Source organism: Tupaia chinensis, unplaced genomic scaffold, assembly GCF_000334495.1.
Source record: "Tupaia chinensis unplaced genomic scaffold, TupChi_1.0 Scaffold000063_1, whole genome shotgun sequence".
Classification (NCBI taxonomy): Eukaryota; Metazoa; Chordata; class Mammalia; order Scandentia; family Tupaiidae; genus Tupaia; species Tupaia belangeri.
Window position 1 is genome coordinate 2,884,272 of NW_006159521.1, and position 14,052 is coordinate 2,898,323.

General features: G+C 43.5%; 1 protein-coding gene across 1 annotated transcript in view; it reads right to left on the reverse strand.

The window, feature by feature from the left end:
* TLN2 (talin 2) overlaps positions 1–14,052 on the reverse strand; it is a gene marked incomplete in the record, with an annotated part of 559,462 nt that overhangs the window by 21,592 nt on the left and 523,818 nt on the right. The window contains 2 exon segments of the mRNA XM_014593350.2: positions 1,924–2,048; positions 2,901–3,006. Coding sequence (XP_014448836.1) covers positions 1,924–2,048; positions 2,901–3,006 — 231 coding nt within the window.

Sequence of the window (14,052 nt, forward strand, 5' to 3'; positions counted from 1 at the left end):
TGGTGTGCTGGCCGTGTGGGCTTTTAATTCCCTCGTTTTTTTTTTTTTTTTTTTTTTTTGCAAGGATCAGGCAAGTTTATCCATGCAAAGCACTAGAAGATTGGTACATACTTGGCACTTGATCAATGTGAGCTTTTTGGTTTTCTTTTCTCGGGGATAACTTACTTCAGGCATTTTCCTGGGATAAAAGATTGAAAGAGGAAAGCCGGAGAAGTGCATGTTCAGTGTGATCATGAGGTAAGTGTGATCTCTTTACCACGTACTGAGTCTTAGCGTATGCCAGGCTGTGCTCTTACAGCAGCTCATCTGATCATTACAACGGCAACCCAGCCGGGCAGGGACTCTAATAACTGTTCTCTAATCAAGAACCACGAAGTAAATAAATGAGTGGACAGAAGGAAACCAGGATTCAGAGACAGACCAGAGCTCAGCAGGACTGTGCAGGAGAACAAAGGGAAAGGAACTGGAAAGGAACTCTCAAACCATGGAGAAGTGTCAATATTACGTCAACACTCGCCTAGTTCTCCAGGAGAATCAGTGTCAACAGACATGGCTTTGGTATGGCCAGACAGGACTTTTCCTGAGAGGCCACTTGTGATAAATCAGGTAAGAAAAATCAAATGAAGCACAAAACCTCTAAACCTTAGTTAATGACTGATCCTTAAACTGAAGTACATTTTTCACTCATGATGACCCTGGTTTACAAAGCAGACGCAAAGACATAACCAGACAAAGGGACTTGTCCTTACACCCACATTTTGCTCTCAAGTTCGTAAGAAAAACCAACCATTTCAAACAACTCAAGACTCTCAGGTTAAAGGCCCGCAGAGAGAACCCAGGTAAAACCCAAAACAAGAGGCCAAAAGTCTTAAATTACATCTTGATGAGAAAAGTGCTTTTGATCAAATCCAGAGCCACTCTTAGGAGGCTGGTTCTGAGACCTCGAGGATTCTAAGACTGCTCCTAGCTTAACAGAGCCATCACACGTTTGTGTCTAGTTCAACCTCAATAGTGTAGACACCGCTTTTGATCAGTCTGGTATATTCTGGTGCTCAGCCTCCATCCTTTGGTTTTACAAAGACAGGTAGAATTTTAGGCATACCTAAACTGGGGGCTCTATTTTTTTTTATCCCCCCCTCCACCACGGGGAAGAGCCAGATGATACTTCCTAATGTTCTTGAGTCCTGGGAAGGATGAGTTACAGGAGCCAGCGGGGACTTGCCTGAATAGGAAGGAGAAACCATCCTCCTGCCTTGGGGGGCGGGGATGGTGATGGGAGGTTACAACTCCTTACAGGGTTGGGCTTTGACCCCTGGGACAGTACTAGCTCACTATCCTTTCATTTAAAAAGTGTCTTCCCCACTGCCCAAGCTCAAAGTATCTCTTTCCTTCCAACAACTATGTCTCTTAACATATGTTCACCATCTTGAGTTTAAGCTTTTATCTAGATGGCAGATATAGAAAAAACATACCAGTCAGTCACAGTGTCCATCATACACTGAGAAAGTCTGCTAAAGGGTACACTCTTGAGGCTCACATTGCCCTCTGTAGATTCTCAGGAAAGGAGAGGCCCAGAATTGCTATGTCTCTGTAAAAAGCGTAATGAAAACCAGAAAGTGGGAGGCCGACAATCTTACATCTAGTAAGGACTTTCAGCAAAAAGCATCCAACACCGCTTTGTATAATGGAACTCAGCCGGACCTATAAATGCCTCCTCTCTTCCTCTGGACACCCAGAGTTCTTTTTCTAGGTTGTTCACTCGAAAGACTCACCCATGTTTTTTTCCATACTCTGTAAAAAGGTGCTGGGCAGGCCGGGCAGGTTTGCTGCTGCCTAGGCAGCTCTCTGGCCCTTGGGGGAGGAGGTAAGCTTCCCACTGGGAGACCTGCTGACTTCAGACAAGGACCACAGATGAACACTCACTTTCGGTTTTGCTCTTGGCTTCAGTTGCTCTAACTTCTTAGCAGCGGCCTCAATGGACGCTGCAGCCCCCAGTAATTCTGTTTCTGCAATGACAGTTGGGTCTTCTGGATCCACCCACTCCGTTCCTAAAATCAGTCCAAAAGAAGGTCATTCTTGGTAGCTGTAGCCTCAGGCCACTAGCTTAAATAGAACCGATATCTGATTTGCATTCAGGGAGGCCCCATGAGCCTGCTACCTGCACAGTCCTAAGGGATCTTTTCTCCAGCTCTCCTCAAAGCTATGTGGACGTGGTGGATGGTGGTAGTAGTGGTGGGGGGTAATCTTGGCTTTCTCAGTCAATTTACGTACAGCCCAACCACAGGAGCACTCGGCAAGAGCAGATTCAAAAATAAAGATCCCTGAGTCAAGGCTTGAGTCTTACTCTGACTTCTAACTGACAGCTTAGGAACGTAAGTCAGCGTTCTCAGGGGGCTCTCTGCTCCACACCACATTCAGAGTTGCCATTCTCCTCTCTTGGGGACACACCAAGAAGAGAGAGACATTCACTTCAATGCCAAGGAAAGGAGACTGATATGAAAACGTTTCTCTGGTGAGTTGATTGCTTCAATGTAAACACTAAGGAGTGTGCCAACAATGTTCTCAGCACTGTTTTCTAAACATGAGGGTATCATTTTAACAAGCACAGGAAAATGCAGATAAAACTACATAGCGAGTCTCCTAAGAGAAGTAAGCAGTTCTAGATGGGTTATACCACTGAAGCAGAAGTACTGAATATAAAGACTGGAGAAGACTTGTTTTAGGAAGGATGCCACTTTCGAAGTCTAATTCGATACCAGATTGCTCTAAGAAAGTATCTCACTGGATCTTCTAGCTACATTTGCCATGGAAGGGCTGGATGTGCTTCCTCTGCTCAGCTCGCTGCACTGGCACTGCCTTGGGGCAGTGCTCTACCCAGAGCCGCGACACAGCAAACTTACCTTTCATGGCTTCCGCTGCCTGGATGAGCTCCGTCACTGCGCCGGCAACGCGCTTGGAGAAAGCGGCCAGCTGATGCTTGAGTTCTGGGGTTGGTTTCTGAAGAATCTAGGGGTGAAGAACAAGTCAAATCATAAGGAAGGTGGTAACTATCACAACAGGGAGCACGTGCTTACTGGAGAATATGCAGTCAGACATGCTGGGATGAAGCTGCATCTCTGTCCCAAAGTGACTTCATAATCTGGAAGATACTTAGGACTCTCCTGGCTTCGGTGTCCACATGTGGAGAAATGAGAAGCTGGGACAGGGTGCCTCCAAGGTCTCTTCCCGTAAGATCATAAAGCAGCTGAAGTCCTTTTTGGTACCTTTATTTGTCCTTTTGTATTTTTATTTGCACATAAAACATACATGCACATGGAAATTACCCCAAGTGTAAGACCATTTTGAGTGAACACAAAAACCCCAGGCTATGGGCCAGTGATGCATATGATAAAACAAATGAGGGGGACCAGCAGATGGTATAATGGTTACGTAGCACGTCTCTGGACTCCCACTTAGTTGACTACGGTCTGAGTCCCAGACCCAGCAGCTTAAAACTCACACTGGGCGCTCAAAATTCTGAGAAGAGACTGGAGGAGAAGGAATTGTGGTGTGGCCATCCCCCTAGGGGGTGATTTCTTGCTTTCTGTCTCTCTGTGTCTTTGCGGTAAGCACACATGCTCTATAGCAAACCCTGCCCTCCCCCCCCAAAAAAAAAAAAATGAGGACCCAGAGGAAATATGCAACTGAGGTGGGGTCTTAGAGACAAAATTCTCAAGGGAGCCAACAATCGATGAGGGGGTCATTCCTGAAAAATCAAACCATTTCCTGGGTTTTGGCAGCAAGTTCATGGGATTTCCCCTAACTGAACTAGTTCGAGGCTTTGTCTGGCTTTCCAAATAATAATTTTATTTATTATTATTATTTTTAATTTGGCCAGAGAGAGAAAGTAAGAAAGCAAGTGGCCAGGCCCAGGACTTGAACCACGGTCAGCCATGTGAGAGTTCAACACCTTCACCACCATGCCACTTGCTGACTGTTAGTTCAAAGTTTTTAAAATTGTGTTTTGCTTTTATTAAAAAAGATACTGAAAACTTCTAACAGCAATCCAATATAAATGACTCCCCCAGCAGATTTCTTCTTAAATTCATCCAAGAATGGAAGTAAGAAACGGGATGCGAGCTCACCATCGTCCCCCCCACGGGCTTCAGTTCTGATGTACACCATCTGGTTCTTTCCTAATTGAGGAATTCATCTTACACCACTCTTTTCTGCATCTCCTCCCCAGGCTTTGCAGTGGAAACCTTCAGATTTAGAAATGTTAAGGCTGTCAGGAGAAAAGAACGACTGCTGTCTGCCTCTGGATGATGCTGGAGTCTCTGACTGGAGACAAAGCATGGGTCTTGGGACTGGACAGACCTGGCTTTACCTATTCCTGGTTTATGATGATCAAACCCCTCAGAACCTGTTTTGTCATCTGTAAAACTGGAATAATGCCTGTCCTGAGGGCTGGCTTAGAGATCAAATGAAAGAACACCTCACGCAATGCCTGAAACACAGTAGGCATTCATTAAATATTAATTCCTGTCTTGGTGTCCCACACCCTTTTCACCTGACCGTTTAGCACAGTCTTTCTCAGGAGTCTGGAAAAGATGGCTTTGGATCCCAGGCCTATCCTCTTTGCACCGTGACTACAAGGGAAATGCAGTAAAAAACAGGCTGGAGGAGTTAAGGGGTTAGAGTGAGAACAGTCCCAGATACAGCTGGGTACAGAGGATTTCATTTACACACGGAAACGGGCAGTCAATGACTTTTGAGCATTATTTCACACACATCTATCCTTATCCTCTTCTTGTAATCTTTTAAATTGATATTTGCTATTGACCCATGATCCCAGCTGTTCTGTTATTCTCATCTGAGGGTACGTGTGTGAGTGTGAGTGTGAGTGTGTGTGTGTCTGTGTGTGTGTGTGTATCTCACTCTGTACATATTAAGAACTCACTATAGACTTACGAAGGAGCAAACAAATGCATGCATGAATGAAAAACAGACGACACGCTATTGGGACAAGTCTTAATATGATGGCTTCCTCGACCTGTTCCAAAAGAACACCAGAACCGTAGAGAGGAAGAAGGAAGGAGATTAATTATCAACTTTCTAACACAGCTTGTGAGCTGGCAATGTAGTTAAGTGAAGGTTCTAGAGTCAATGAAGCTACTGTGCATAGGTTCTTACCCTCTAAGGGCCAGCTTACTTATCTAGTAAATAAGCATAATGGAAACTTCTGGTGATATCATATAAATTAATACACATAAGGGCAACTGATAGAACCTTTCTGTGCATGGCTTGGACACTGGGATATTTTAAAGTTCGCCAGGTGGTTTTTCAGATCCAGCCAGAGTGGTGAACCACTGCTTTAGATGTATTCCTTCACTCAACTGTAAGATGCTCGTACTGTATTTGTCTAAAACAATATATGTTCTAAGGCCACCAAGTGAATAATGGTTATGGCTCAGGGTCTGAATAGCTCAGCACTCTGTAGGCACCAACACTTCCCTTACAATGGCCAACACTCATGAATGAGCAAAGGGTTAAAGGAATGGTAGGCAGATTCATACTTGGTCAAAGATGGAATGTTTTTCCCCTAAGACCAAGAATAAGGTGAGGATGTCTATTCTAACACTTGTCCACATTGTACTAGAATTCCTCGCCAGGGCAATATGGCAAGAAAAAGAAATATCAGGTTGATGACCCAATAAATAACATACAGATGGAAAGAAAGAAGTAAATTGTCTTTGATAACAGAAGATATGAACATCTATATAGAAAATTCCAAGATAACTAAAAAAAAAAAAAAAAAATCTAGAATAAGTAAGTTTAGCGAAGTCACGGAATATAAAGTCAATGTATATAAATATAAATCAATTACATTTCCATGTGCTAGTATGTAAAAATACACTGATTTTTCTTTTATTTTTAGTTTTTTTTCTTTTAGAGTTTTTGTTTTTTTTTTGCTATAGGGCACGTGCACTCACCACCATACAGACAGAGACAGAGAGACAGAAAGAGAGAAATCACCCCCCAGGGGGGGATGGCCAAGCCGCAATCCCTTCTCCTCCATTCTCCTCTAGGGATTTTGGGCATGCATGCGCATGCGCCCGGCATGAGTTTTAAGCCACGGGGTCTGGGACTCGAACCGCGGTCGACTACATGGGAGTCCAGCGGCATAGCCATTATGCTAACTGCTGGTCCCAAAATACACTGATTTTTCAATAAAGGTGTCAAGGTACTTAAATTCAATGGTGATAGGATTATCTTTTTAACAAATGGTGCTGGGAAAACTTGGATAGTCATATGTAAGAAAATGGATCTTCATTTTTTTCTCTGAACCATATATGTAAATTAATTAGAAATGGAGGATAAACCTAAATACAGGAATTAAAACTATACAGGAGAGGGACCTCACCTGTGGCCATCCCCCCATGGGGGTGGGATGGGGTGATTTCTCACTTTCTGACTCTGTTTCGCTCTGTCTCTCCTTGGGGAGTGCATGTGCCCTATAGCAAAAATCTCTCGAAAAAAAAAAAAAAACCCAAAAACTATGCAGGAGAAAACAGAGAAAAATAATCTTAGTGATCCTGGAGTTGGTAAAGATTCTTAAACAGATGATTGAAAGCACAAATTACAAAAGAAAAAAAAGGCCAATAAATTGGGTCAAAATTAAAAGCTCCAGGTCTTCAAAAGACACTGTTCTCCTTACAGTGGAGTATTATTCAGCCATAAAAGGGAACGAAGTACAAACACATGATACAGCATGGATAATGCTAAGTGAAAGAAGCCAGTCACGAAAGGCCCCACATTATATGACTTCATTTATTTAAGTCCAAAATAGGCAAATCCAATAGAGGCGGAAAGTTGACTGGTGACTGTTACGAGTGGGGCAAGCACAGAGCTAGCTCTACTGGACAAAACTTTCTTTCTGGGGTGATGAAAATGTTCTAAAACCAAATTACAATTATAGTTGTACAGCTTTTAAATATACTAAAAAAACAGTGAATTGTACACAGCAAATAGATGAGTTGACATATGTTATATGTAAATTACGTCTCAATAAGGCTATTTAAAAGAAGAGACTCAGGGCCAGCAGGTAACGTGATGGATGAGGATGCTGGACTCCTATATGGCTGACCGTGGTTCGAGTCTCGGATGTGGTGGCTTGCTTTCCCACTTTCCCTCCCTCTTTCTCTCGCTTTGCTCTTGCTCTGTCCCTCTCTGGTCAAATTAAAATAAATAAAGTCAAATAAAATAATTCTTAAAAAGAAGAAGAAGAAGAGAATATGGCATTCAAAGGAAAGAATACCAGGAAGCTGGGGAAATAAAAATAATGTGATAACCTTTGCAAACAGGAACATTCAGTTTTTTCTAAATGTTTAGTACTAGTTCATCATAAATGCTTAGTATAAGGTATAAAAGGTGTACTTTGGTTTTACTTTTGTTGTTACATAAGGTCTATCCACATATTTCCCCCAACTCTCTGTAGTGCTGTCATTTTTTTTCTTTTTTTCCTTATATACGTGGGTATCTCTCTTGCCCTACAAGACGTTGTGAAAATGAGAAAACAAACCATACCCTGAGATAAACTGTTTGAGAACATGCATCTGACAAAGGATATATATTGAGAAAATGTAAAGATTTCTCAGAGCTCAATTACAAAAAAAATTAAATTAAGTTAAAAATAGACAAAGGGGTCCAGCAGGTGTTGTGGTGGTTAAGGTGCTGGACTCCCTCCCACGTGATTGCCCATAGTTCAAGTCCTGGACCTGGACCTTTCTCACTTTCCCTCTATCTCTCTCTTTGTCTTTGATCAATCAAAAAATAAATAAATAAATAAATAAATAAAACTAAATAAATAATTCTAAAAAACAGACAAAGGATTGGAACAGATATTTCACTAAAAGATATATGCAAAAGGTAAACATGTACGTAAGAAAGATGTTCAACAATGTAAATTAGAATCACAATGAATACCCAGCAGAATGGTTAAAGTTAAGAAGTTGACTTGCCAAGCGGGGACCAGGGTGTGGAGCAATTGGAGCTCACATACACTTCTGGTGGAAATGCAAAACAGTGCAACCACTTTGGAGAACAGTTTGGTAGTTTCCTAAAAAGTTGAACCTACCTAGCCTATGACACAAACATTCTACTTCTAAATATTTGCCTAAGAGAAATGAACACCTACATGGAGCTTTGTTTCTAATAGTCAAAATTTGGGATCAATCGAAACAGTCCACAGAATCATAAACACATTATGGCATAATCATCGATAAAAGGGGGCAAATTATTGCCTCTTCTAACAACATGGAAAAAACGGAAAATACCCTTGCTGAGGAAAAGAAGTCAGGTAAAAAGGAAATGTGATATGATCCCATTTTTAGAAAAGTCTAGAAAATGCAAATAAGTCTATAACAAGAAGCAGCAGGTCAGTGGTTGCCTAGAAATTATGAGGAGTGACAGATGTATTCATGATGATGACTGGGGATGGTTTTACAGATGGATTCAAACTGTATGCTTTAAATGTGTTCTTTTTATCAGCTATGCCTCCTACTGTGGTTACTGTATATATGGGGATGGTTTTACAGATGGATTCAAACTGTATACTTTAAATGTGTTGTTTTTTATCAGCTATGCCTCCTACTGTATTTACTGTATATATATTATGCTGGAGAAAAGCTCTGAGTGTAGTAGGGCCACTTACATCATCAAAGCAGAGTGATTAAAGGCTCCTGTCTTTAGAAGAAGAGCCTTTTAGAGAGAGAAAGTACATTTGTGTACACAGTAGCCCTCCCAGACAGGGAACAATGCTATGTTTAAGAACTGTAGCTTGAATTAGGGCGGGAAGAAAGGAGTTCTGTTTTTATTCTACCATTATATATGCTTGCTGGGAACAGAGAGAGAAAGAGAGAAGTCACCTCCACAGAAAGGATGGTCACTCTGCAATCCCTTCTCCTCCATTCTCCTCTTGGGATTTTGGCAGGCACAAACATGGACCCAGCATGATTTTTTTTTCAAGCTGCTGTGTCCAGGACACAAACCACTCAACAGACTATGTGGAATCCAGTCCCCTTAATCTTCATGCCACCTGCTGGCCCCAAATTAACATGACTTCTAATAGACAGATTCAACCAAATTAAAGTTCTGCTAGTGGAAGTGAGGGTAATTTTAAGTCTATCAAAGATACATTGTGTACATTGGGGCCAGCAGGTGGCAAGGTGGTTAAGGTGCTGGACTTCCACATGCCAACAATGGTTCAAGTCCTGAACCCAGAAGCTTGAAATTCACATTGTGTGTGTGTGTGAGCGCGCGCGCTCAAAATGCCAAGAAGAGAATGAAGGAGAAGGGACTGTAGTGTGGACATACCCCAGGGGGGTGATTTCTCACTTTCTCTTTCTTCATCTCTGTCTCTCCAGCAAGTGCATATGCCCTAGAGCACCGCTCTTAAAAAAAAAAAAATTTCATATTGTGGTTTTGCAGAAATGGCGCTCTACGATTGCTGAAGATGCGACTGTATGTTGCCCTGCAATTACAAAGCCCCTGTGATGAACCAGCAAAAAACAAATGCAGGAGGCCAATGCCAGTCTACGAGCAACTCTAAAGGTTCAAAAAGCAGCTCTCAGGGTAGTGGGAAGACGGAGCTGCTCAAGTAAGATCCTCTGTCTGTTGATATCTAAATGGATTTTTTAAAAAAAAAAAAAAAAATCCCCAAGCAGAGTGGTTTTGATTTAGAGCATCTAAATACCAAAAGTTTTCAGCTGGACATTTGGGACTGTGACCCCTCTTGAAAGCTTAAAGAATATTTTTGTGTCTGTTTCGTTAATAAGTGTCTGTGGAGGCAGGAAATGGCTCAGGACCTTCACCTCAAAGGGGCTCAAGATCCACATAAAGTTAAGAATGCTAAAATCAGGCTGGCCCCATAGCACCGCAGTAAAGCCCTGTGCTTTGGGAACTGGATCCCACATGCAGCTGAACTGTCTGAATCCCTGTCCCGGTGGCTTGTAAAACATGGTGGGTGCATGTGTGCGTAAAATTCTGATGGGATGAGAAGTGAAGGAGAAGGGATTGGGGTGTGACCACACTCCACTGGGGGGGTCCTCTCTCTCTGTCAAATGCATGCACATTCTGGCAATGACAAATAACAATGCTAAAATCATGATAACCACTTGCATTTACATCCAGGAAAAAAAGAGAGAGTACTAGGAAGAGATACAAAATGAGTAGTGTCATGTGTCTTTAAAAGATAAGGATCTGAGGCAAATAGGACAAAACATTAATTTAATTGACAAAAGCAGTTAATTACAGAAGGTGGGCACTCAGGATATATAGGCTTTTTTTCCCTATACTTTTAAGCTTTTTCCAAAGTAAAACTAAAATATACAAACCAGCCAGCAACAGTGATAAATTTTGACTCTAAGCTATTTTAAATAAAAGGGCTTACCCAGATTCTCATGTACCTAAATTTAAAAACAGCTGTTCACTCAAGAAATGCCTTGAACCAAACTGTACCTCCTGAAGGTGACCTTTATTTCTGTAAATTGCTAGAAACTCTCCAAACCTTAATTTCTAGAGTCTTTTCTTTTCCCTTTTGTAAAAAATAGATAATTATCTGGCTTTTCTTTGACTTTCAGGAATCTTACCCAGTCTCTGAGTTGTTAAAAACAAAGGATCAATTTTCCAGGCATTCCAGGAAGACTACCCTGAGCCCTCCTGTTAACAGTCCTGGTTTAGGGCCGACCTTCTTTTCCAACTGGAGATACCATGATCATCTGATGACACATGGTCTTTCTGTAAAGACCAAAGAATAGGGTGGGGGCAGGTGTTTGTGTATACATCAAAATCTCTATATTCTTGTTTTCTCTTAAATCTTTTTAAAAAGTTTTGCTATAAGGTGCATGTGCTCGCTAGAGGGGAGGGAGGGAGAAAGCAAAGTAACACCCCCCAACCCCAGCTTCCGGCTCCCCTGAGATGGCCATGCAGCAATTCCTTTTCTTCCATTCTCCCCTGGGATGTTTTGGGGTATGCATACACATGTACCTGGTCTATTTTCCAAGCTACTGAGTCCGAGACTCAAACCACATTAGTTGGCCATGTGGGATCGAGTGAATTAAGTCATTAGGTTACCAGTTGGCCCATCAAAATCTCTTTCTTACTGCATTTATTTATTTATTTATTTTAGTGAGACTTTTGTTATAGGGCACATGCACTCTCCAGAGAGAGAGAGAGAGACAGAAAGCAAGAAATCACACCCTAGAGGGTGGCCATGCCACAGTCCCTTCTCCTTCACTCTCCTTCTGGTATTTTGGGCATGCAAGCACATGTCCCACGTGTCAATTCTGAGCTACCAGGTCCGGAATTTGAACCATGATCAACTACGTGGGCATCCAGCAATGTAACCAATTGTGCCATCTGCTGGTCCCTGCTTTTAAAAATTGTTATCACTGGGGCCAGTAGGTGGCGTGGTTGTTGAGGTGCTGGATGCCCACATGGTTGACTGCGATTTGACACTGCCAGACCTGGAGGCTTAAAACACATCAGGTACCAGCAGGTGGCATGGTGGTTAAGGTGCTTGACACTCCCACATTGCCAACCGCCGGTTTAGTCCTGGACCTGGAGAAGCCACCAGATGTGTGTGTGTGTGTGTGTGTGTGTGTGTGTGTGTGTGTGCGTGCATGCCCAAAGTCCCGAGAGGAGAATGGAGGAGAGGTGAGTGCAGTGTGGCCATCCTCCCTGGGGAGTGATATCTTGCTTTCTGTCTCTCCCGTGAGCACACACACCCTAATAGCAAAAATCTCTCAAAAAATTTGTTTTAAAATTAAAATGTATCATCTGCAAATACCTAATCTTAGTATTCTTTCCTTCTATAATAAAGATAATTACAACAAAATCATCTACATTAGCAGTTGGGTTTTCTTTTTCTGATTCTGTCGGTTCAGAGTCCCTTTCAAAATGAACACTGGCTCTCCGTCTGAGCACCTCACACCCCCATTTCTTGTTCAGTCCCTGCAGGGCCCTCGGCCTTGTTACTCTCACAGGTGTGTGGGTTTGGAACGACTGTTCCTGCTCATACGAGAGGGCTCCATTTTCTACCCCAAGAGAAACTTCTCCTTAAATCAAAGGCTGGCACCTGCCCTTTCTTCTGAAGACGGAATTCTTCACCCCAAATAAGCCACCCTTTTACTGGAGCGTGAAAGGGGAGACCTTCACTGCACTGAGCACCTTAAAGGCTGTGTGCTTGCTTTCCAGCCAGGCTCGTGGATTTGTCAGGGATGAAGACGGAGGTAGGCCCTCGTGTGAAGGTGGGCAGTGCCACCCTGGGGCCTGTGTGGGCAGGCCTGAACCTGCAGATGCTGTCCAAGCTATCGGCGCTGCACAGACACAGGCTCAGATAACAGAGAAAGGACGGTCCAGCCAAGAAACGGAACTGGGAAAACGTGGTGAAAAGGAAGTAAGACGATCTTGTCTCTTCCCTTGCCCCCAAAGAACAAGACAAAGAAAGGCACGAGAGAGGGACCAGCAGTTGGCATAATGGCTACGTTGCTAGACTCCCATGTAGTCGACCACAGTTCCAGTCCCAGATCTGGTGGCTTAAACTCACGCTGGGCACACACAAGATCCCGAGAGGAGAATGGAGGAGAAGGGATTGTGGTGTGGCCATCTCCCCTGGGGGGTGATTTTTTGCCTTCTGTCTCTCTGTCTCTGTCTTTCTGGTGAGCATGCACCCTATAGAAAAAAACCTCTCCAAAAAAAAAAAATAAATAAAAGGAAAGCACAGGAGAAGGAGAGAGAAAACAAGGAGAACGGGTTATGGGGGAGAGCTCCTACTTAGAGGCCATGGTTGCTGCAAGCTGGCACCCAAAACGGAACCTTCTAGGCAGGAGAGTCCAATCAAGCACATAGCAAACATTAGCTCAGCCATAGCCCTAGGTTTCTGGACATCCTCGTATACTGTTGAAAATGGTGCCTGCTTGGGATCACCAGATAGCGTAATGATTATGTCACTGGACTCCTGCATAGTTGACCGTGGTTCGAGTCTTGGACCCAGTGGCTGAAAACTAACACCAGATGCATGTGCAAGCGTGCCCAAAATCCCAAGAGGAGAGTGGAGGAGAAGGGATTTCAACATGGTCATCCCCTGGTGGGGGAGGTTGATTTCTCACTTTCTGTCTCTCTCTCTCTCTCTGTCCAGCAAGCACATGCACCCTATAGCAAAGAATCTCTCTAAAATTTAAAAAAAATTAAAAAAACTTAACATCAGGAGAAACGAAGGCCCAGACTGGACAATGACCATATGGCTACTTACGTGGCAGGGCCAGGACTTGAACTCAAGGCTTCTAAATCTAACCGTAATACTATTTCTACTACATTTTCCAATTTTCGGTTAGAAGAAGGTGACTCAGGGACCAGTAGTTAGCATAATGGCTATGTCACTGGACTCCCATGTGGTCGACCGTGGTTTGCGTCCCAGAGCCGGTGGCTTAAAACTCACACTGGGTGCATGTGCGTGCGTGCCCAAGATCCAGAGAGGAGAATGGAGGAGAAGGGATTGTGACGTGGCCATCCCCCCGGGGGGTGATTTCCCGCTTTCTATCTCTCTGTCTGTCTGGCGATCACACACGCCCTATAGCAAAAACCTCTCAAAAAAAAAAAAAAAAGAAAGTGACTCAGAATACATTGTTTCATGAACAAAAAGTTGCCTTATGGAAGCTCTGCTGGTTTTATTCCCTTTTCCCTGCGTCTCTTGCCAGGCTGCTCACAGGCTGAGCAGGCCAGCATGGCCCAGCACGTGCTGCTGGCCTGGGCACGAGGCTGCTGCCTGTGCACACCGACCGGCTGGACGTGCCTTCCCGGGCCCAGGTACGATGCACTGACTTCTACTCACAAGGGTCCAGGCTTTGGGAACCCGTGTTAGTACCTCCACACTGGCCACTCTCCAGAAAGACAGACCTCAGCACTGACCACAGTTACCTGCTGGAGAACAAAAATAACGACCCTTCAAAGACTGACTGCTTCACATCGGAGGGTAGTTTCATTTCAAGAAGTGGCTGTGAAACGCCAGAATGA